The sequence below is a fragment of the Eulemur rufifrons genome, chromosome 2, assembly GCF_041146395.1.
Source record: "Eulemur rufifrons isolate Redbay chromosome 2, OSU_ERuf_1, whole genome shotgun sequence".
NCBI classification, from domain to species: domain Eukaryota; kingdom Metazoa; phylum Chordata; class Mammalia; order Primates; family Lemuridae; genus Eulemur; species Eulemur rufifrons.
The window spans coordinates 46,945,333-46,967,393 of record NC_090984.1 but is presented as its reverse complement, the minus strand read 5'-3'; the positions used below and the strand labels follow the sequence as shown (position 1 = coordinate 46,967,393).

At 41.9% G+C, this 22,061-nt stretch overlaps 1 protein-coding gene across 1 annotated transcript in view; it reads left to right on the top strand.

Moving 5' to 3' along the window:
- SLC28A2 (solute carrier family 28 member 2) overlaps positions 1-22,061 on the top strand; it is a 42,245-nt gene that overhangs the window by 5,477 nt on the left and 14,707 nt on the right. The window contains exons 2-4 of the mRNA XM_069460503.1: positions 11,077-11,216; positions 14,359-14,455; positions 14,584-14,672. Of these exons, the coding sequence (XP_069316604.1) occupies positions 14,375-14,455; positions 14,584-14,672 (170 nt within the window). The 5' untranslated portion in view covers positions 11,077-11,216; positions 14,359-14,374. The remainder of the gene's footprint in view (positions 1-11,076; positions 11,217-14,358; positions 14,456-14,583; positions 14,673-22,061) is intronic.

Below are 22,061 nucleotides of genomic sequence, written 5' to 3'. Positions count from 1 at the left end.
TAAAATACCAGCTGGCATCCTGAACTCTCCAAATACCACCGACACCAAGCTGTGTGTGTAGCAGATTTTACTGAAAACTTCAGGGAAGGAGGGTGAAGTTATAGCTCAGCAGAGCAAATGTTAAAGGTACCTTGCCTTCATCATCCCTGAGTCCTTGTTGCCTTTGAAAAGAACTCACTGGCCTGCCCTTCACGTGGGGCCCCACTATACTGCTCCATTTCTCCCTCCTGCCCTCTCTACCTGCTGCCCCCAAGGTGCTCCAGCAACTCCTGCTGTATTACTTAAGCAGGATCACACAGCCACCACCACAATGCTTACTTTGTACCCGGCACTATGCTAAGTACTTTACGCCTCTCAAATAATGGACATTCCCACTTTTCCTTTGCTCCACATGATCCAGGCACATATCCTAGGAGCTTCTATCTTTTCAATAAATAATTTTTATACAACTTCAGTGAGCTAGATCCCGGGGCCTCTGCCCATGGAGCTTCATAACCAAAGAGCCAATCAAGATAATTTGCTAAATACAATTCTCAATGAGGAATTATATTGTCAATTTTATACAAACTTTTTTTTCCTCCAGGCTACCATATAAGACAACATTATGACAAACAGCAATATTGTAGAGAAATACTGAAGATGCCACAGCACTGCCACATGAGTAGCTCAGGGAATAACAGAGGACAGTGAGTTCACTGGGAGCTGAGCTAGAGTCCAAAGGCTTTCAGGAAAGGAGGAGAGGGATGTCCTGAGTGGGATCATAAAGGATGAGTCGTACAGGAACAGAAGAGAGGAGGAAGGCACGGAAGGCCAGGGCACGACGAGCAGGAGAGTCATGGTTAATGGCAAGGACTTTGGGCTCGAACCCAGTTCTGTCCTTGTCTCACTTTGTGACTTTGGCAAATTACATCACCTCTCTAAGCCTGAGTTTCCTCATCTGGATGACTGGGATAGCAATAGCACCTTCCTCAAAAGTGTGTTCAGGATTAAATGAGAAAATGCACGTAAAACACTTTGAGTCGTGCCTGAAATGTAAGAGAACAATCTAGCTTAAGGAAAAACAAAAGCGAAGGATCTATATTAGGATCTTTACACTTTAACTAGCTATTAAAATAATATTTTTGGAATACCCTGCAATTTACACAAATGATTATTTCCTTTTCTTTTTGTGCTAACTTAATGTCTCCGCCAATCTCATAGGCAGATATGACTATCATCACCTCCCTCTTGCAGATGTGGAAATCAAGGCTCAAGGAAGTTAAATTCTTTTCCCAAAGTTATTAGGCGACTTTGCCCAAGAGCCTCCAACTCCAAATCTTTCCATTCCTGCCTTTAAAGTAAAAAAAAAAAACCCAAGAGAGATTAAGCCATGAAATGCTTAATAACAAATAGTTTGCCCAAGGATTACTTCCTTATAGCTTGTTTTCCAAACGTGGGTAGACTTTCACCAACACACTCTAGTTAGGGCATCTAGGGGGAGGGTCAGGAGCGGGAGACCAGCACCAATGCTCTTAGACTTTGCTCACCTCACAATTAACCATGGAAAATAATTAGCCAACTATAAATCAATAAGGAATACTAGGGGTCAGGCTTTTCTAATCAGAACCCAACCCAAAGTCTCCCAAGAAGTTCAGCAAATAGACAATAAAGATTCTACTTCACATTCTGGTAAGACTGTAATTAAGAGAGGAGGTTGTTGAGACTGAATCTCTAGAACTCAGGAGCACGCTGGCAGGCCCTCCCTGGTCTCTCCCCAAGCCTTCTCTACTCCCACCAGCCATGACTGCCTCCTCCCCCACCCACTCCCTGACACACACATGACCAGTGCTCTCTGTCCTTAGCTCTGTCTGTCTTGGTCACCATTTCATCTCTGCAAGGACTGGGGTGGCCCCAACTGATGTTCTGGAGGTGGTCTCTCCTCCCGGAGCTTTCTCTAGCACAGCTTCTTAGGTGGAGCCCTGCAAGGTAAGAAGGAGAGATGGGAAGTAGAAAGGGAGGAAGGAGTGTGAGGGAGAGACAGCGAGGAGAGAGGAAAGCAGATAGAATCAGAGAGATAGAGAAACTATCTAGGAACAGGATACTGAAGCAGAGGACAAGAAGGAAGATAGAATCTCTACTACCAGTGCAGAGAAGTTGTAACTCCTTAGGATTTGCCATATTCTCGCTTTACTTTTTGTGTTCAGATAATATTTAGTTGATCTTTCAATTAGGCATCTAGAAACTCTTTACTAAAGAAGGCTACCTAGCACCTGATCGTGGAATTGGCCGAGACTAGCGCTGCAGTGTGCAGGGGTATAGGGGTATTTATCATTTCCCCTCTACTTCTACACCCTTCATACACTTGGTGTCTCACCACTTGGAAAGGAATCTACTATGTGGGATGAAGCCAGAGCGAGAAAGACCTTACACTTCTTGCAGACAAATTTAAAAAGTACAGCTGTGAGAAATGGAAGACATTTCAAAAATAATCTACAATTCGGTATTAAGCCATTACAAAAATAACAGGATCCTTAGAAACACTTGTTATCACCACCCCTTTAAACCTGCTGTTGTAACTGCTTCCAGAAATTAATTTCTTTCTTTCTTTCTTTCTCAGCGACGGGGTCTTGCTGTGTTGCTCAGGCTGGACTGATGGTCTTGAAACTCTTGGCCTCAAGGGATCCTCCTGCCTCAGCCTCCCAAAGTGGTGGGATTGCAGGCATGAGCCACAGCTCCAGGAATTCAAACTGGGCCTGGTATTGAGGGCCACCCCCATCCAATATTGTGCATTTGAAGAAATGTGTCTTAAAATGCTTCCCTTTGCACTCTACTCCATGCCTCTCTCTCCCCTTCACAAGTTCCTCCCTCAAGAAACTTCCCCTCTGGTGAGAGGGCACAAGGCCCCATGCCTTGCTCTAGTCCAGGGCAGGATGAAGAAAGAGCTAATGGGGGCAGAATCAAGAAGCAGGCGTAAGGAATACTCTGCCCAGACAAGAAAGAGAGGATTTGGGAGGAAGTGAACTCTGAGCTGACCTCTGAGAAGATAACAGCAAGTTTGCCTTTAGGACAAAATGACTCTGAGATATCAGTGGATCATCTAAGTGAAAATAACCTTCAGGGTTGTGCAAAGACAGGAGTGTGTGTGAGAGGTCAGGGTTGGAAAGAGGGACTGGATATTATCTCCATGAAGTGGGAGGTGAGTGATAGGCTGTCAGGTCCACTGAAGCCTGAGCAGGCGACCAGCAGAGCAGAGGGTCCCTGTGACGTGTCCATCAGGCAGCTCCTGCGGCTGGGTGACCTGCGTTCCCCACAGCCAATGCACTGTGGGTTTGCAGGAAGATCTTAAGGTCCATTTTGCTTTAAGAATCTAAGTGATTCTACAAGGTAACTGGCTCCACACCCCCAGATAACAGCTATTTTATGACGGTGGCTGGCTCCAGGGCCAGGTGGAATTGAGCAAAGAAGCCACAGGTGGTCTTCCAAGTACTCCTCCTTGGTTCTTTGATTTCTTCACTCATTCTCTTGGAAGCAGGATAATTTCCAAATCTGTTACCTTCCTTAGTTTAGATAACAAGATAATGTTCACTTAACATTAGCTCAGCCAATCACAAGAAGTTGGAATTTTTATTAGTTTGTTGGTTCTCTCCCTTTCCTTTAAATACAATTCCTCCATTTTAAACAAATTTTCTGGATTTTCCCCAAAGGTTGCTAAATGGCATTATTAGCCCTGCGTTAATACTGGCAGACCCAAACTTAGAGCTCAAGAAGTGGTCACCCATGTGGGGCAATTTCACGGCTACCAGGAAGGTCCTGAGCTATCTACCTCCTTTCCTTTAGGTTAGAACATGATTGTCTTCTGCCTTTTCTGTTATTCATTATCCAACAAGTATTTATTAACACTTGCTATGCTTGCTCCATAGCAGCCCAGAAAACACTTTGCATCTGAGCTGTTGGTGGTGAGTTTGGGGCTGGTTGGTTTGTGTGTTTGTTTACACTGTGTCACTGGGCTGCCGGGGAGACTTTCTGTCTGTCTAACAGATGGCTGAGGGCACCACGGAGAAAGCAGGAGCTTTCCTGGAGGTGAGATAGGAGCCAGGATGGCTTCAGGGGTGTGTGAGCTTCACGAGTGTGTGACCTGGGCGGCCACACAGGGCCCCATTCTCAGAATGGCCCTGTGCTTGGTTTAATGCTCTGCTGTCACTATTTTGAAATTCTTAATAATTTTTGGACAGGAGACCCACATTTTCATTTTATACTGGGCCCTGCAAATAATGTAGTAATACATACAGGATAGGAGAGATTCTTCTGGAAAGAATTCTGAATCTGAGGGTAGAAGACAATAGGAATAGCAATGGAAGTTATACAGGAGCAGGTAGAAAGGCACCAAACTCCACACTGAGATGTGGGTTTGAGTCCATAAGTATTTGCTAAATTGAACTGAAATGAAGTGAAAAGCGATCCACCCTCAACATCGAACTAAGCATTTCACATAAATTAACTTAGCCTCATAAGGTTTCTATGAAATGGGCACTATTACCCAGGTTAGTTCTTAAACTAATACCGTTTTCTGATGGTCAAATAGCCATTCTGTTTACAAAGTGGTTGGTAGGTAATATTTTTTATATTGGTCTCCCTACCCCCGTCCCCCACCCTCTTGTGAAATCTGCTGCTGTTTAAAGCTACAGCTTTAGAGCTAGAAATCCTCTTTTAACATAGAAGTGAAAACATCGTAATGTATTCATTCCCACTGTAGGACCCAACATTCGTCTTCATAGGCCTTTATTAAAACGCATCCTCCTGGAGGACATGACCTTGTGTGTCTGGGTCTATCCTCAACGCTTAAGGCTGCATCCAGCCCCATAGCTGGCACTCAATAATTATTTACAGACTTCCACTTCTGGCCAAGATAGAGTAACATAGACCAGACTTACCCTCTCACCTTAAGCAACTAAAATATGCTGATGAAATAAATATACGTAACAATGTTTTCCAGATATTGGACAACAGGCAGTGCAGGATGGTGATCCCCGAAAGAAAACAAACCAAATGAGTCCTGTGTTGTCTCAGCTTATTGCCTGGGGACAGTTTCTAGGCCATAGTTCAGAGGAGAGGGATAAAGGCCCGTAGTCTCATAGAGTTCAGAGTTCCAGGAGGCCAAGGTGGCTAGAATCACAGGGCAGAGCATCAGGGAGGAGATAGCTGCACAGAGAGAAAGCTGAGCAGTACGTGTGTGAGGAAACCATTGAGTTCTGGAAAAGAACTATTGGAAAAGAGCAGGCAGAAAAATCCTCAGACCTCATGCAGGGCTGGGAACCTCTCGGAGCAATGAGCAACGTTCTCAGAATAGGATTGCCTCTATGGTAGAGCCAAATTAGCCCTAATGGCCGCTCTGGACCAGCCAACTAAAGCATACAAGCAAGCTTCAACAGATTCAAACTATTTCTAAGCAACTTAACTACATCCCAAAATAAAATCCAAAGACATTAAAAGAAATACAGAAACATCCAGCGCCCAACTACATAAAACTCATATTAACTCTCATCTTACTTTAGCTGGCATGCAAAAAAGCAATTTTATTTGAGACCCATAAGAAGGGGAAAGAAAATCAATCAATAGAACAAACACAGAAATGACACAGTTGATAGAATTAGATGACAAAACCATTAAAACAGGTATTCTAATATATCCCATATGTATTAAAATATGTTCAAGAAGATAGAAGAAGAAATGAGCTTGATGAGAAGAGAAATAGAAGATATAAAAAAGAGGTTTGAAATTGAACCTCTGAAGAGGAAATACACAATATCTGAAATGAAAGGCATACTGGATAGGATTAATAGCAGCTTAGACATTGTAGAAGAAAAAATTAGTGAACTTGAAAACACAGCAATAGAAACAACTCAAAATGAAACACAGAAAAAAAAAGACTGAAAAATTAGAATTCTGTGGAATATCATCAAATGGTACATATAATTTGAATCCCAGAAAAAAAGGATAGAGGGGAAGACAGACAAAGAAGTTGAAGATACAATACACTATTTAAACAGCTGTACCATAAACTGTCTTTCTTTAAATTTCTTTTTTTTTTATTATCTACAAATACAGTTGATTTTTTTTTAAGAGGTAGGGTCTCACTCTGTTGCCCAGGCAGGAGTGCAGTGGCACAATCATAGTTCACTGCAGCCTCCAACTCCTGGGCTTAAGTGATTCTCCTGCCTCGGCCTCCCGACAGCAGTAATGCTCTGCTGTCACTATTTTGAAATTCTTAATAATTTTTGGACAGGAGACCCACATTTTCATTTTATACTGGGCCCTGCAAATAATGTAGTAATACATACAGGATAGGAGAGATTCTTCTGGAAAGAATTCTGAATCTGAGGGTAGAAGACAATAGGAATAGCAATGGAAGTTATACAAGTTGCTTGGTTTTTGTTTTGTTTTGTAATTTGTTTTGCATACTCACATGGAAACCATTCCCACCAGCAGTGTATGAGAATTCTAGTTGCTCTAGTTGCTGTGAAGACACATCAGCACTTGATATTGTCTTTCCATCCTTCTTCCCTCTCTCCCTCTCTCCCTCCCTCTCTCTTTCCCGTCCATCCTTCCTTTCCCCCTTTTTTCTTCCCTCCTTCCTTCCTTCCTTCCTTCCTTCTTTCTTTCCTTCCTTCCTTCCTTTCCTCATTTAGTTTTAGCCATTTGAACGGGGTGGGTAGTGGTATCTCATTGTGGTTTTAATTTGCCTTTTCCTAATGACTAAAATCATGTCTTTTTTTTTTGCCATCTATGTATTTTCTTTGGCAAAATGTTTGTTCAAGTCTTTTTTTTTTTTTTTTTTTTGTTGAGACAGAGTCTCACTTTGTTGCCCAGGCTAGAGTGAGTGCCGTGGCGTCAGCTTAGCTCACAGCAACCTCAGACTCCTCGGCTTAAGCGATCCTACTGCCTCAGCCTCCCGAGTAGCTGGGACTACAGGCATGCACCACTATGCCCGGCTAATTTTTTCTATATAGATTTTTTTTTAGTTGTCCATATAATGTCTTTCTATTTTTAGTAGAGACGGGGTCTCGCTCAGGCTGGTCTCGAACTCCTGACCTTGAGCAATCCACCCGCCTCGGCCTCCCAGAGTGCTAGGATTACAGGCGTGAGCCACCGCGCCCGGCCTGTTCAAGTCTTTTGCCCACTTATTTATCCAGTTGCTTTATTGTTTGTTTTCTTGAGTTTTCAGAGTTTTCAAGTTTAGATACAAGTCTTTTATTAGATATGTGATTTACAAATATTTTCTACCTATTTGTGGTGTGTCTTTTCATTCTCTTTATGGTGTCTTTTGAAGAGCAGCAGTAGTTCCTAATTTTGATGAAATCCAATTTATCAATTTTTCACTTATGAATTGTGCTTTTTGTGTTGTATTTAAGAAATCTTTACCTAACCCAAGATCACAAAGATTTCTCCTAAGTTTTTTTTCTATAAGTTTTATAGCTTCAGGTTTTTTTTGTTTGTTTGTTTTGTTTTTTGAGACAGAGTCTCACTCTGTTCCCCAGGCTAGAGTGCTGTGGCATCAGCCTAGTTCACAGCAACCCCAAACTCAGGCTCAAGTGATCCTCCTGCCTCAGCCTCCCGAGTAGCTGGGACTACAGGCTCGTGCCACTATACCTGGCTAATTTTTTGCTTCTATTTTTAGTTGCCCAGATAATTTTTTTTCTATTTTTAGTAGAGACGGGATCTCACTTTGCTCAGGCTGGTCTTGAACCCCTGACCTCAAATGATCCTCCCACCTTGGCCTCCTGGAGTGCTAGGATTACAGGTGTGAGCCACCATGTCTGGCCCAGCTTCAGATTTTATATTTAGGTCTATGATCCATTTTGAATAACTTTTAAAATATGGTGCAAGTTATGAATTGAGGTTTTCTGGTTTGGGGTTTTCTTTTTACATATGGTTATCCAATCATTCCAGTGCCATTTCTTGAAAACATTATCTTTTCTACAATAAGTTGCCTTTACAATTTTGTGGAAAACCAATTGACCATATATGTATGATGGATCTATTTCTGTACTTTCTATTCTGTCCTGTTGAACTATGTGTCAATTTTTTCTCTGATACTGTATTGTGGACTAAATCTTAACCCCCAATGTGCTTATATTAGGAGGTGGGAGCTCTGGAAGGCAATTAGGTCAGAAGAGTGGAGCCTTTATAAATGGGATTAGTGCCCTTATGAAAGGGACCCCAGAGAGCTCTCTTGCCCTTTTTCTGCTATATGAGGACACAAGGAAAAGTGGTAGTCAGCAATCTGGAAAAGGGCGCTCACCAGAACCCAGCCATGCTGTCACCCTAATCTTGGACTTCCAGCCTCCAGCTGGCTTACCATACTGGCTTAATTATTGTCCCTTTATAATAGTCTTAATCTCTTTGGGCTGCCATAGTAAAATACCATAGACTAGGTAGCTTAAAAAACAGAAATTTATTTTCTCCCAGTTCCGGAGGCTGGAGGTCTGAGATCAGGGTACCACCTTGGTTGGGTTCTGGTTAGGGCTCTCTTCCTGGCTTGCAAATGGCCACCTTCTTTCTGCATCCTCACATGGCCTTACCTCTGTGCTTACATGAGAGGGGGGAATCTCTTCCTCTTCTTATAAAGCCACTAATTCCATCATGAGGGTCCCACCGTCATACCATAATATAACTCTAATTACCTCCTAAAGGTTCCATCTCCAAATGCCATTACACTGGGGGTTAGGGCTTCAACATATCAATTTGAGGGGGACACAAACATTCAGTCCATAACGGCCTTGAAATCAGGTAGTACAGTATTAGTCTTCCAATCTTGTTCCTTTTCAAAATTGTGTTGACTATGCTAAATCCTTTGACTTTCCATAATTTTATTTTAGCTTTTTAGAGACAAGGTCTCACTCTGTAGGCTGGAGTGCAGAGATGTGATCATAGCTTACTGTAACCCTGGACTCCTGGACTCAAGCAATCCTTCTGCCTCAGCCTCCTGAGTACCTGGGACTACCAGCCTGCACCACCATGCCCGGCTAATTTTTTCTATATAGTTTTAGTTGTCCAGCTAATTTCTTTTCAATTTTTAGTAGAGATGGGGTCTTGCTCTTGCTCAGGCTGGTCTTGTACTCCTGAGCTCAAATGATCCACCTGCCTCTGCCTCCCAGAGTGCTAGGATTACAGGCGTGGGCGTGAGCCACCGCGCCCGGCCACCTTTGTGCTTCTGTTTAGATATTTTTTATTGACCACTCCTGGAGTTCACTAACCTTGTCATCCAGTTTGTTAAACCCTTTCAGTTAGTTCTTAATTTTAATTTCTAAAATGTACATTTAATTATTTTTTATAGATTTTAATTGTCTTTTCAAAAATCTCTATATTTTCATCAATTTTGTCCATCTATTCTATTTTCTTGAAAAGATTAACCACAGTTATTTTAAAGTCCCTCTATGACATCTCCAATATCTGAGTCATTTATGAGTTTGTTTTTCTCTTGGTTTTAGGTCCTTTGGTCCTGTTTTTTTTAGGATGCTTTATAATTTTAAGTTAGATACTGGACAATGTAGTTGAAAATATATAGATGCTTTAATGATGTTATTTATCTTTTATGAGAGGTAGCATTTCTTTTATCATGCAGATAGGGTAGAAATGGATTAACTTGAACCTGTTGAGGCTTTGTTTTAGGCTTGATTGTGTTGGTCATTTCAGCTTTGGTTTTCCCTTAGTCATAGCTTTTGTTCCTAGGGTATGTTTCTTATTACTAGGTTTTAACCCTTTTAGGGTCACAATAGAAGCCTGAGGTGTTTATCAAGTCCATCTACATCAGTAGGGCTTGAAATTAATTTCTCCAGCACCACACAGCTGCTGAAATCTCTGCTTAGGTCTTTAGCACTCTAGCTACTGTTACTAGGTTTGTTTTGCTTTGTTTTACTTTTGCTTAGTTTCTTGATGTCTTGTCTAGAATATATACAACTTATGAGTTGGCCAATTGGAAACTTGGTTGCAGGTATGTGGGCTCCTTCTTCATAGTTCTTTTCTTTTTATTATTTTCCCCTCAAATTGCAGCCATTTTGACTGCTCCAAACTCCACCTTCTGTCTCTTCAACCTCATAAGACTATTGCAGTATTATTTCTCTGTCTTCTGATTTAAAAAAGAAAATGCCCTTAAAACAAGAGCTGAGATGAAAGTGGAGCTCAATTCTTATGCTTCCCTTCTCTCAAGGATCATAGACTCCAGTCCTGCCTCCATTGGTTCTTCTGCAATGCCTTCGAACTGCTGTTTTCTATATTTTGTTTAGCCTTTTTAGTTGTTTTCAGCAACAACTGAAAACAGCAGCTGCTCTATTAAGACTAAAATTGGAAATCCCTCCATTCTCTCCAGTTCTGCTGCTTCTACCAGTAATCAAAGGAGAGGTAAAAGCAGGAAAGATAAAAATCATCTATTACTTATACTCTAGTTATTTCCCAGCTGGGCTTTGCCAGGCTACCTAGTTTACCAGGAGTAAGCTCTAGGCTTTACCACAGTCATAAGGCCCAGTTTCCATGGAAATGACCTCTCACCCTGGCTCTGCCCTAACTAACTGTATGATTTTAGACAAATTGCTCATCTTCCCTGAGTCCATTTTTCTTTTTACCTAAAATCGGATTAGTGGCTGACTTGCTTACCTTATAGGAATGTTGTGAGGATAGTGAAGGTATAGGGAAATCCTTTGAAAGACTATAAAATACTGAAGAAACAGAGGCTTCTCTTACTTACCTTTAACCTCACAGCCCAGATGTGTCTTAGAACTGGGAGTGAGGGTCTCAAGAGACAGAATTGGCTGAGCCACTAACTAGCTGTTGACTCTGGGTAAATGACTTCATTCTTCCTGAACTGTAAGGTGAGAACGTTTGGAAATCAAACTATGATAAGTGATAAGGCTAAAACCCAACAATGGAGCCCAAGGCAGTTAATTGAGGGGAGGTGCCTGCTAGGTTAATTCTCTTCCTCTTGGCAGTTTGGGTTATGTCAATATTTGTGTTGAAAGCAAATCTGGATCCCTTGGGAAAGTGAGATGAGTGCTATGGCCTTCACTTAGAAGAGGAAGACATGGATTTTTACATCTTCTACAGGAAAAGAAAGAGAGAAGAGAGAAGAGAGAGGGTGAGAGAAGAGAGAGTTGTGATTGCTGGCATCATTTCACCTGAACAGAACACAAGGATCTGCCTATCATTACGTCTGGACTTGGCCCCAGAACTGGAAATTATTTAAGGTAAAAATGAAAAAAAAAAAAAAAAAAAGATAAAGTGTGAGATAGGATGAGCAAAAACACTTCACAGTCATATTGAGATGATATTAGGACATTAGCTTGAAAATATCTGTAAGCAGGTCTACTTTCAACACTGATGTCTCATTTTCCTGAATTATGATAAGATCTGACAATAGTACCCTATAATTGCAAGGTCATCTACTATTTTCCAAGTTCTTTCTTCTCTTTTAAATTACTTAATTTTCATAATAATCTTACGAGATAGCATTAGGCAACACAGGAAAGACAGAGGGGTCCAGAGAGGTGAAGCTAATTGCTCTAGTCCCACAATAGAACAGACATTGACTCTGTGAGGGATTGTGTGTGTGTGTGTGTGTGTGTGTGTGTGTGCATGCATGCACAGTGAGCAATGATGACGCCACCGCACCCTAGCCTGGGCGACAGAGTGAGACTCTGTCTCAAAAAAAAAAAAAGTGTCTTTATTTTGGTGATTGGAGTCATCATCTACATACCAAATAATCTAAGCCAGATCCTGGGCTGTGTTTTGTTTTCATTTATTTTATAGATATTCATTGATTGCCTCATATCACGGCTGACCATGAGCCTGGGCATGCAGTGCCAAACAAGGCAGCAAACCTGTGTTTGAGGAGACCACAGGCTAGTGGGAGACAGTAGACTTTTGGAGTAGTTTGTCTTCTGTAGAGTTCTGTGGCAACATGGTGCAGTAGCAGCGCAGGGGAGGGGTACTAAGTTTTGTCTAGAGGGAGTCATGGAAAGCTTCATTGAAGGTGTAGCCTCACGACAGAGACTTGAAGGAGGTATAGGAGTTTGCTAGGTAGAAAAATAGGGGCAGGGTACAGAGGCAGAAGGAATAGCAGCCACAAAGTCACACAGGCACAAGGGAACCCTGGGTGTTCAGGGAACAACATGCAGCTAAGTATTACTGGAAGGTACAAGTAGGCAGAAACAAGACCATCCTGAACCATTCTGAAGAATTAACTCCCCTCCTTTCATTCATGGTCTCCATGCCTGCACGGTCACCAAGTCCTGTAGGTTTGTTTCCTTCTGTCCATCCTCTTCTGCTGTTCTGGTTACAGCCCCACCATGCCCAGCCTGGACTATCACTTTTGTCATCTGACTGGACTCCCTGTCCCCAGTGGGCACCTCTCCAAACCATCGTCCTCTTGCCTCCCCATTTTGTTGAGAATAAGCCCAAACTTTTTAGCCTAGCTGACAGCACACACTTCTATCTGGTATTTGACTGCATCTCCAAATTTATTTCTTGTAGACCACCCCGATCCACATTTCCCTTTACCATTACTTAACTAATTTCTTATTTATTTTGTCCTTCCTTAATTAATTTCTCAACAATTTTCCTCCATTCTTTCACTAATTTTTGCAGCCTCTTTTGCCTGTCAGGGAAAGTCACGCCTCTGTGCCTTTGAAATATATTCCCTCCACTGGAATATATTTCCCCTTCTCCATCAGCGACCTCCCACTTACCCCTCAAGACTCTAGACTCAGGGTAATGTTACCAGCTCCGTGAAGCCTTTCTTCACACATCTCTCTTTCCACGCTGATTTGTAGGTTCCTTGAAGGCAGAGACATTGCCTCATTCATCTTTGTCCTCAGCACCCAAAACAGTGCCTGGATCATAGCGTTTACTCAATAAATATTTGTTGAACGGATTAATAAAAGAATTCCTAGCAGTCATTTGGCATTGAACCATGTACAGTCCTGTTTTCTGTTGTTTTCTAGGAAATGTCTTGCCAGCACAAAATGATGGCACGTTTTCCGAGTGCAGAGACTTCTCTCACTTTCTTCTGCACACTACTCAGCGGTAGACAGTGCTGCCAGGGATGTGCCTGTTAGAAGTTCCTGCAGAATTCTCAGGCTTGCGAAATAGTCTTCAAAACATAAATATTTAACCTGAGAGTTGCAGTCCTCCTCTACAGCGAGGGCTGGCACAGCGAAGGAGGGCCCAAGACATAAAACTAGCCAATAACAGGGAGCCCCCGTACCCGGCTCCAGCCCTCCCTAGCAGCTGGGTTTTCCTTTCAGTCCTTGGCAGAGAAGCCTCAAGGAATCCCGCAAGCTGGGGTAAGCAAGGATGTCGGGGGAGGGCTGGAGCCTGATTTGCCCAATTTCTTAGTAGGTCATGTTTAAACTAAATTCAGCTAGTTCTGTGTCTATACAGGAAGGCCCTGATTTACACAATAAAACTTGGCTATGTGTGTTTAATGGAAATCATATTTTAAATGCTTGAAGAGATCATTATTTTTAAAAGCAATTCCATGGGGAAGGAAATTCTCTGCAAAGTAAAGAAACATCTCAGAATGAACCTGTATCATAAATGTGAATGTTCACGAATTAGGTTTGCTTATTCTGAGGCTCAAATGTTTGCTTATTTTGCTTTAAAACTTTCCGTATTTGGGATCATTAACATTTATACTGATTATTCTAAATGTAGGTTTCCTTTATTTAACATATGAGGAGTTCTCTCTGATGTTCCAAAAACAATTCTTATGCTACATTAGAGTCAGGAACTTGAAGACCTGTGAATCTTTGTTTTTTTCGGCAGCATTTTAGGGTCTGGGGTCTTCCCAGCTCTCTTCCTCCCTGTTTCCTTTTCCCCAGCACAGCTCAGTGGGGCCGCCCCCAGGCCAAAAGTAGTAATCACTATATGACTATCCTTAGAGGGAGTAAACAAGGTCTTTTTTTTTTTTTTTTTTTGCGACAGAGTCTGTCTTTGTCACCCCAGGGTAGAGTGCAGTGGCGTCATCATCATCATCATCATCATCATCGTAGCTCACTGCAACCTCAAACTCCTAGGCTGAAGCGATAACAAGGTCCTTTTAACCCAGGCCCTGGGTTAAAATTCATTTCAATTTCCTCCACCCTTCATTTCTCTTCTCCTATCTTATTGCCCCTTTCTTAGCTATTCACAATAGGAAATCAGATTCTATATTCATTACATTAAAATTATGTATTCAATCTTCCCAATCAGTAGTTCTTAAAGAAATCAACTAAACCTCTAAAGACTTTTAGTTTTGTGTTTTCTGTGGCTGACTGGCCCTAAAAATTCTCCCCAGCCTCATATGGTGAATGGCCAAAATTCAGCCTTAGCCTTGGATTTCTTTTTCAGTTGAGGAGAACAGGAGATGGAGAAAGCTGGTGGAAAGGAGCCCATCGCTGTGTCCACCGTGGGGAGTGGCATAGAGAACCCGGGGCTGGAGCTCACGGTAACTCCCGTTTAGTCCCTGCCCTGTATGTGCTGCCTCTGGGCCTCCTGTAGGTTCTTCAGCTGCTCTCAATGCCCATCGCCCTGGCAGGGCTCTGTGACCGACCCCAACTTCACCTGTGCTTATAGGAAGAAGTGGCAAAGCCCGAGGGGAGCCAGACAACTGAAGCTCAAGGACACAGCCTTGGGGACGGGCTGGGCCTGCCCCCTCGCCAGAGGTAAGGGCTTTCTGGGGTTCAGTTGACTGAGGACCTAAGGCAGGCTGAGTCAGACAGAGGAGGCCAAACCTGACCCCTTCTCAGGGAGCTTGTGGTCTTACTGTGGAGACTTGCAATCACCCATGTTACCATATGCATGTTTTCATTTTACGTAATTAATTGTTACTTAAACCTGTGCCATAAACAACAACAGGAGTTCAGTGATAGCAGAGTTGGCTGGACTGAAAACAAAAATAACAACAACAATGGTAATAATAATGGCTAACGTTTGCTGAGTACGTACTAACCATTTTGCAGACTGCTGTATGTAACACATTTATTTTCATAATGATAGGTAGGCACTCGTTTAAATCCCTTTCTTCAAATTAGAAAATTAAGGCTTAGAAATTAATTTACCCATATCATTTAAAAAAAAACTCTTCTGGAATAGTCAGATTTGGGGAGAAAGGGAAACTCAGGGGAAGAAAGACCTATTATGGAGGATAAAAAAGTCAAAAAGGACAGTGTCTTAAAAGTCAAAGAGAAAGGTTTCAAGACTGAAGGTATGTTACCTGTCTGGGAAAAGAACAGTAAGAAAGAAAAAACAAAAAAATGAAAAGAGAAAAGATAAAGAATGAAGGGACAGTCCATAGAGTTATGTGAACAGGGGACAAGGAAGGAGGAGTAAGGAAAATCTTTGAATTTGGTCATGAATCAGGTCCCAGAAATAATGTCAAAGAAAGTTGTTTGAGTAAAATAGGTCAGATGGAAGGAAGCCACATTCCACGGTGTGCAAAAGTCTGGCTATTTATACAAGAGCACAGAAGTCACACACTGAGAAGCTGAGGAGAGGTTTCTGAAGGGAATGCAGTCTTGTGCCGTTTCAGTCAATGATGGACCATATATATGATTGGTTCCATAAGATTATAATACCATATTTTTACTGGCCTTTTCTATGTTTAGATACACAAATGCTTACCATTGTGTTACAGTTGCCTACAGTATTCAGTACAGTAACATACTGCACAAGTTTGTAGCCTAAGAGCAATAGGCTAGAGCAGCGGTCCTCAACCTTTTTGGCACCAGGGACCAGTTTCATGGTAGACAATTTTTCCATGGACTGGGGTGGGGGAGTTGGTTTCAGGATAATTCAGGCACGTTACATTTATTGTGCAGTCAAACCTCTCTACTAATGATAATCTGTATTTGCAGCCACTCCCTAGCACTAGCATCACTGCCTCAGCTCCACCTCAGATCATCAGGCAATAGATTCTCATAAGGAGCACAACCTAGATCCGTCACACGCGCAGTTTACAGTAGGGCTCGTGTGCCTATGAGAATCTAATGCTGCTGCTGATCAGACGGAGGCAGAGCTTATGCAGTGGTGTGAGTGATGGGGAGCGGCTGTACATACAGGTGAAGCTTTGATTGCTGGCCACTCTTCTCCTGCTGTGCGGCCAGCTTCCTAACAGGCCACCATGACCGGGACTGGTACCAGTTTGCAGCCTGGGGGTTGGGGCGCACAGGGCTAGCCCATGCAACCTGGGTGTGTAGTAGGCTGTACAGTCGAAGTTTGTGTAAGTTCACACAGTGATGAAATTGCCTAAGGAAGCATTCTCAGAATGTTTCCCTGTTGTTAAGCGATGTATGACTGTGTATGGATATGATCCAGGGCAGCTCCCAAACAAAAGGTTATTTTTGTTTGTTTTCTTATCTTTATTTTTAAGAATTACCTCAGTGATTTCTTAAAATTTTGAATTCTATTTTCTTCTCCACAATTCACTTCTATATAAAATTTATATGTAAAAATTTGTATATATAATGTAATATGTAAGTGATATATATCAAAGTGAACATTACCATTTTGTATTTTTGTTCTTCCACTTATTTTATATATCACATTTCCATGAATTGATAGTAAACTCTTTATAAATTTTTCATGCTTATATAATATTTCATACGTTGCTTAGCAGTATAGTGGCTAACAATGTGAATTCTAGAGTCAGACTGCATGAGTCTATAGCTGAAACCTACCTCCTGGTATACTGGTAAATGTTTAAGAATTGGCTCTCCAAGTGTAGTTTTGCCATGAATATTTGTTGATATTTTTGCTTACCTTAATGAGTATGACGAGGGGTTGGCAAACTTTTTCTATAAAAGACAAGATAGTAAATATTTCAGGCATTGTGGGCTAAACAGTCTCTGTCCCAACTATTCAACCCTAGTATTATAGAGGGAAAGCAGCCACAGATGATACTAAACAAATGGGAATGGATGTGTGTTCTGATAAAACTTTGTTCATAAAAAGACGGTGGGATGCACTTGGCCCACAGACCCTCTGTGTCTAGATAAAATAACAAATCAGCCCTGATGTGTAGCATTTGCCTGTAGTCTAAAAACTCTCAACATGGCCAATTTCAAGTTACCAAAGGGATGTCATTGAACAAGGAGTTGGGAAGAGATGTGCATCATTGTGTAAGATTTCCACCATACACATGTGACAGACATAAATAACCCCAAGAGCTTAGATAATAGCAAAATGTAGCAAAATAATTAGGAAATGATGAGTTTTGAATATTTATTACCTTTGTCTTTAATGTAATTTAATTATGTTTATATAGTTTAATTTTTAATAATGGCTTGAACAATCCCTCACAATTTAACAATTTAACAATCAGCTCTCTCAAGGCAGCTTCCTCTGCACCACTGACTCTACCACTTACCTGATACTGGGCAAGTTACTTATCCTCTGAGCTGCAGTTTTCACCCTGTAAAACAAGGATGATATTATATTTAGCTGAAAGGATCTTGGTAATTTTTGCCAGATTGTTGTTGGCACCTTAAACTGTTCTGATGTATAATTGTGTCCAGGTCCCCTTAAACCTCATCAACTTTATATTCTCTCATATGAAAAATGTTAGCTAGTTATATAGATACAAAACCATTCCTTAAAGTTCTAACTTGCATTTCTTTAAATTCTAGTAAAGCTACACATTCTCCCCGCCTTCCCTCACCATTTGGTTTACTTTCTGTATTTCTGTGTGTGATTTGCTTTTCTTCTTTATCAACATGAATGAAATCTGGACTGTGAACCTTATTTCCTTTTTCCTGACCTACTCAAATAGCACCACATAGATTTCTTGCTTCCAATTCTCCCCACTCCTGCCAACCTATCCTAGGTAGCTTCTACCAAAACTGCCTAAAGCACGATTGAACTTTCTTGCTCAAAAACCGCTGTGGTTCCCCCGTGGTTCCTGAATAAAGCTCAACTTCACAGCTTGGCATTCAGGTCTCCCCACACCTGCTCTCCCCACCACCATAGTCCGTACTCAACTTGACTTCCTGACATTAACTCTTATAATTCTCTTTCTAATGCTACCCTATGCTCCAATGAAAGTCAGCTCTCAACCATTCCTTACATATAACCCTTAATTTCCTGCCTCCATTGTCATTCATCATATCATGCATGTCATAATATCACTGCTTCTGAATGAATCGTCTTCATTTTACATCTTTGTGCCTAAATACAAAATATCTTTTAAAGCCCAACTCAAGAGCAATCATGTCCATGAGACCATCCCCAATGCTCTTCCTCCTCAGCCTCACTGGTCCCAGTCCTAAGAGGTCCCTTCTTGCTCCAAACTTCCATAACATTCTATTTGATCCTTATAGCACTTTAAACTTTTGACATTGTGTTATATTAATAAAATTATATGCACATCGTATCCCCTATACTGGACTGTAAATACATTGGGGGCAAGATCAATATCTATTTCATCCTATAACACCTGGGACAATGCTTTACACATAGTAAGTGCTCAAAAATCCCATAATATTCAAAATCCAATAACTACGTGTTAATAAATCATTTATATAATCTAGGTAATAGACTATCAGTTATTTTTTTCATGTACATATTTTCAACTCTGTTTCTGTATTGATTTTTTTTTTTTTTTTTTGAGACAGAGTCTCACTGTGTTGCCCTGGCTAGAGTGCCGTGGCGTCAGCCTAGCTCACAGCAACCTCAAACTCCTGGGCTCAAGCAATCCTTCTGCCTCAGCCTCCCGAGTAGCTGGGACTACAGGCATGTGCCACCATGTCCGGCTAACTTTTTCTCTATATTTTTAGTTGTCAGGATAATTTCTTTCTATTTTTAGTAGAGACGGGGTCTTGCTCTTGCTCAGGCTAGTCTTAAACTCCTGACCTTGTGCGATCCTCCCGCCTCGGCCTCCCACAGTGCTAGGATTATAGGCGTGAGCCACCACGCCCAGCCTCTGTATTGATTTTTTTTTTTTTTTTTTTTTTGAGACAGAGTCTCACTCTGTTGCCCAGGCTAGAGTGAGTGCCGTGGCGTCAGCCTAGCTCACAGCAACCTCAAACTCCTGAGCTCAAGCGATCCTCCTGTCTCAGCCTCCCGAGTAGCTGGGACTACAGGCATGCACCACCATGCCTGGCTAATTTTTTCTCTATATATTTTTAGCTGTCCATATAATTTCTTTCTATTTTTAGTAGAGATGGGGTCTCGCTCTTGCTCAGGCTGGTCTCGAACTCCTGAGCTCAAATGATCCGCCCACCTCGGCCTCCCAGAGTGCTAGGATTACAGGCGTGAGCCACCGCGCCCGGCCTGTATTGATTTTTAAGTATGCTATTTCTTTTTCTTGTTCTTTTGCTTGATTAACTCTGATAATCTGGGATTCTTTGTAGAATGCAATATGAAGTGTGGCTCTAAGCTGATGCTTTTCCATTCTGGTATCCATTTCCCAGCAATAGTTATTAAAATGTGAGTCCTCTGTCCATTCTGATGTTGCCTCGACTTCAGCATTCTTAAGTTAATGTGATTATTTGAATCTACTTTTGAATCTTTTGTTTCATTGACACAGTTCTGTGTACTTAACACAATATTGGAAGTGCTTCCAATGTAACTTAAAATTTGGTGGGTCAAGTATTTGCATTAGCTTTCCCTTTAAAAAATATTCCTTGGAATTCTTGTTGGTCTATTCTTCAAATAAATTGTCTTATCCAATTGCCAAATTTTCAAAATATTCCCGTGGGGAGTGAAATTGTTTTTGCATTGAGAATATGTATTCATTTGCAAAGCATTGCCATATTTATTCTTTTTGGTCTTCCAAATCAGGACAGTGGTTTAACTCCATGTTTATTTGTATACTCTTTATATCTGCCATTAGAGTTATACAGTTTCATAAAATGAATTTCTTTGTCCTGAGTTATACCATATTTCATTGGCCATAAGCATAATTTTTTTTATTTTTACATCAGTAAAATTGTGATATGTCTTATAATTGTATGTCATAGTTTAATTAGCATCTTTTTTTGCCTCTTTAGTATTTTTTAAAAAGCATAGCATACATACAGAAAAATATACATAAGCATGCCCCTTAATGAATTTTCACAAAGTGATATTATACCCCTTCACATATAGGATAAGAACCTGATAATAGCAATAGCATATACTTCCACATCTCCCCTTCCAGCCTTTGTAGTGCCGTTGTCATACATTTTACTTCTACATATATTATAAATGCCACAATATACTGTCATTATTTTTTTTAAACAGTAAATTATCTTCCTATATGCTCCAATTTAAATGTACCTACACCTGCATGAATTGTTACCTTTTCCCCTCCTTTATCAGAATGCCCCCCGAGAGTCTGAAGCCAGTCTCTTTACTCATCTTCTTACTCCCGTTATTCTCCATCCCCTTCTGCAAGGCCCTTTCCCCTACATCTTCAATCACCCCTTCTTCCTTAGAGCCTTCTCCAGTCTATAAAGTGTGCTCAAGTTTCTTTCTTTTACAATAAACAGACAAAAAAAAAATCCACCTCACCTCAACTTTGTAATAAGGGAGAGGGGGGGATGGCAAGATAGGTTGGTGGGTAAGCCTTACAAATTCCTGGGTGGGGGGTCTGAAAGGCTGTTAGGGCTTATGTTGCATATCAATGCAAGCCCAAGGGAAAAATTTTAGGCAGCCCATCCTTGTTGGGAGAATCCCCTCCCTCCTATTTTTTTTTTTTTTTTTTTTAGTTAGGGCCTGAGCCAGCTATCAGCAGCTGAAAAAGCTACAGCTCCTCAGTCCTCAAATTCCTAGGGGAATCATTAAAAGAGTGTGTGAATAGGGGCCAACAGCATCATCACAGGAAGTGTAGGATGGGCACTGGAGAGCCTCTGCCTCCAATGTAAGTTTGCTGGCTTCCATCTGGCAGGCCTTTCTCTTGTCCTCCCTGGCTTTCCAACTCCAATTTGGCTGCTGACAACATTTTGCTTCTCAGACTCAGTCGCCATCCTCCTTTGGACACTTTGGTAACTGTCCTCTGGCCCCTATACGTTACCACCCAGCTCTTGTCTAGTCCAAAACCAGTTGTATACAAAAGTACCCACTGACCAATTCTTTTTATGCCATCATCAAAATAAAATCTTTGGCCCCTTGAAAAGATTCTGGTCAGTTTTGCCTGGAGGTCCTTGTCCTCACTTCTTATTCATACCACCATTCAGTTCTGGGTTGACTCATTTCCTTTCTTTTAGTCCTCACTTCAAGCTAGGACAGTAAATATTCTTCCAGGACCGCACTGTCAACAGTCACTAGAGCTGGATTCTCTGAAAGCTGTCCCAAGCTTTCCACTCTAACTGCTAACAGATAGTACCCCAGACCTCGGGAGTTCCCGTAGCTCTGTCTCCCTTGGTTGGGAGAGTTTCCACATCTTGTGGATAGGGTCACTGAGAAAATGCACGAACACCCCTGCTGCCAGGCCTGATCTGTAGCACCTGCGACAGTCCTGTTCGGCTAGCACTATCCACCACCACCATCCACACAGTCGTGTTCGGCTAGCACTATCCACCACCACCATCCACACAGTCGTGTTCGGCCAGCACTATCCACCACCACCATCCACACAGTCCTGTTCGGCTAGCACTATCCACCACCACCATCCACACAGTCCTGTTCGGCTAGCACTATCCACCACCACCATCCACACAGTCCTGTTCGGCTAGCACTATCCACCACCACCATCCACACAGTCGTGTTCGGCTAGCACTATCCACCACCACCATGGACACAGTCCTGTTCGGCTAGCACTATCCACCACCACCATCCACACAGTCCTGTTCGGCTAGCACTATCCACCACCACCATCCACACAGTCGTGTTCGGCTAGCACTATCCACCACCACCATCCACACAGTCGTGTTCGGCTAGCACTATCTACCACCACCATCCACACAGTCGTATTCGGCTAGCACTATCTACCACCACCATCCACACAGTCGTGTTCGGCTAGCACTATCCACTCTTTCTTGCCTTGCCACTTAGGGCTGCAGTCAGTGAGCATGCTAATGAGAAAGTCACTGTTAGTCCGCACCTGGCAAGACTCTCATATACACACCTGGGGAATT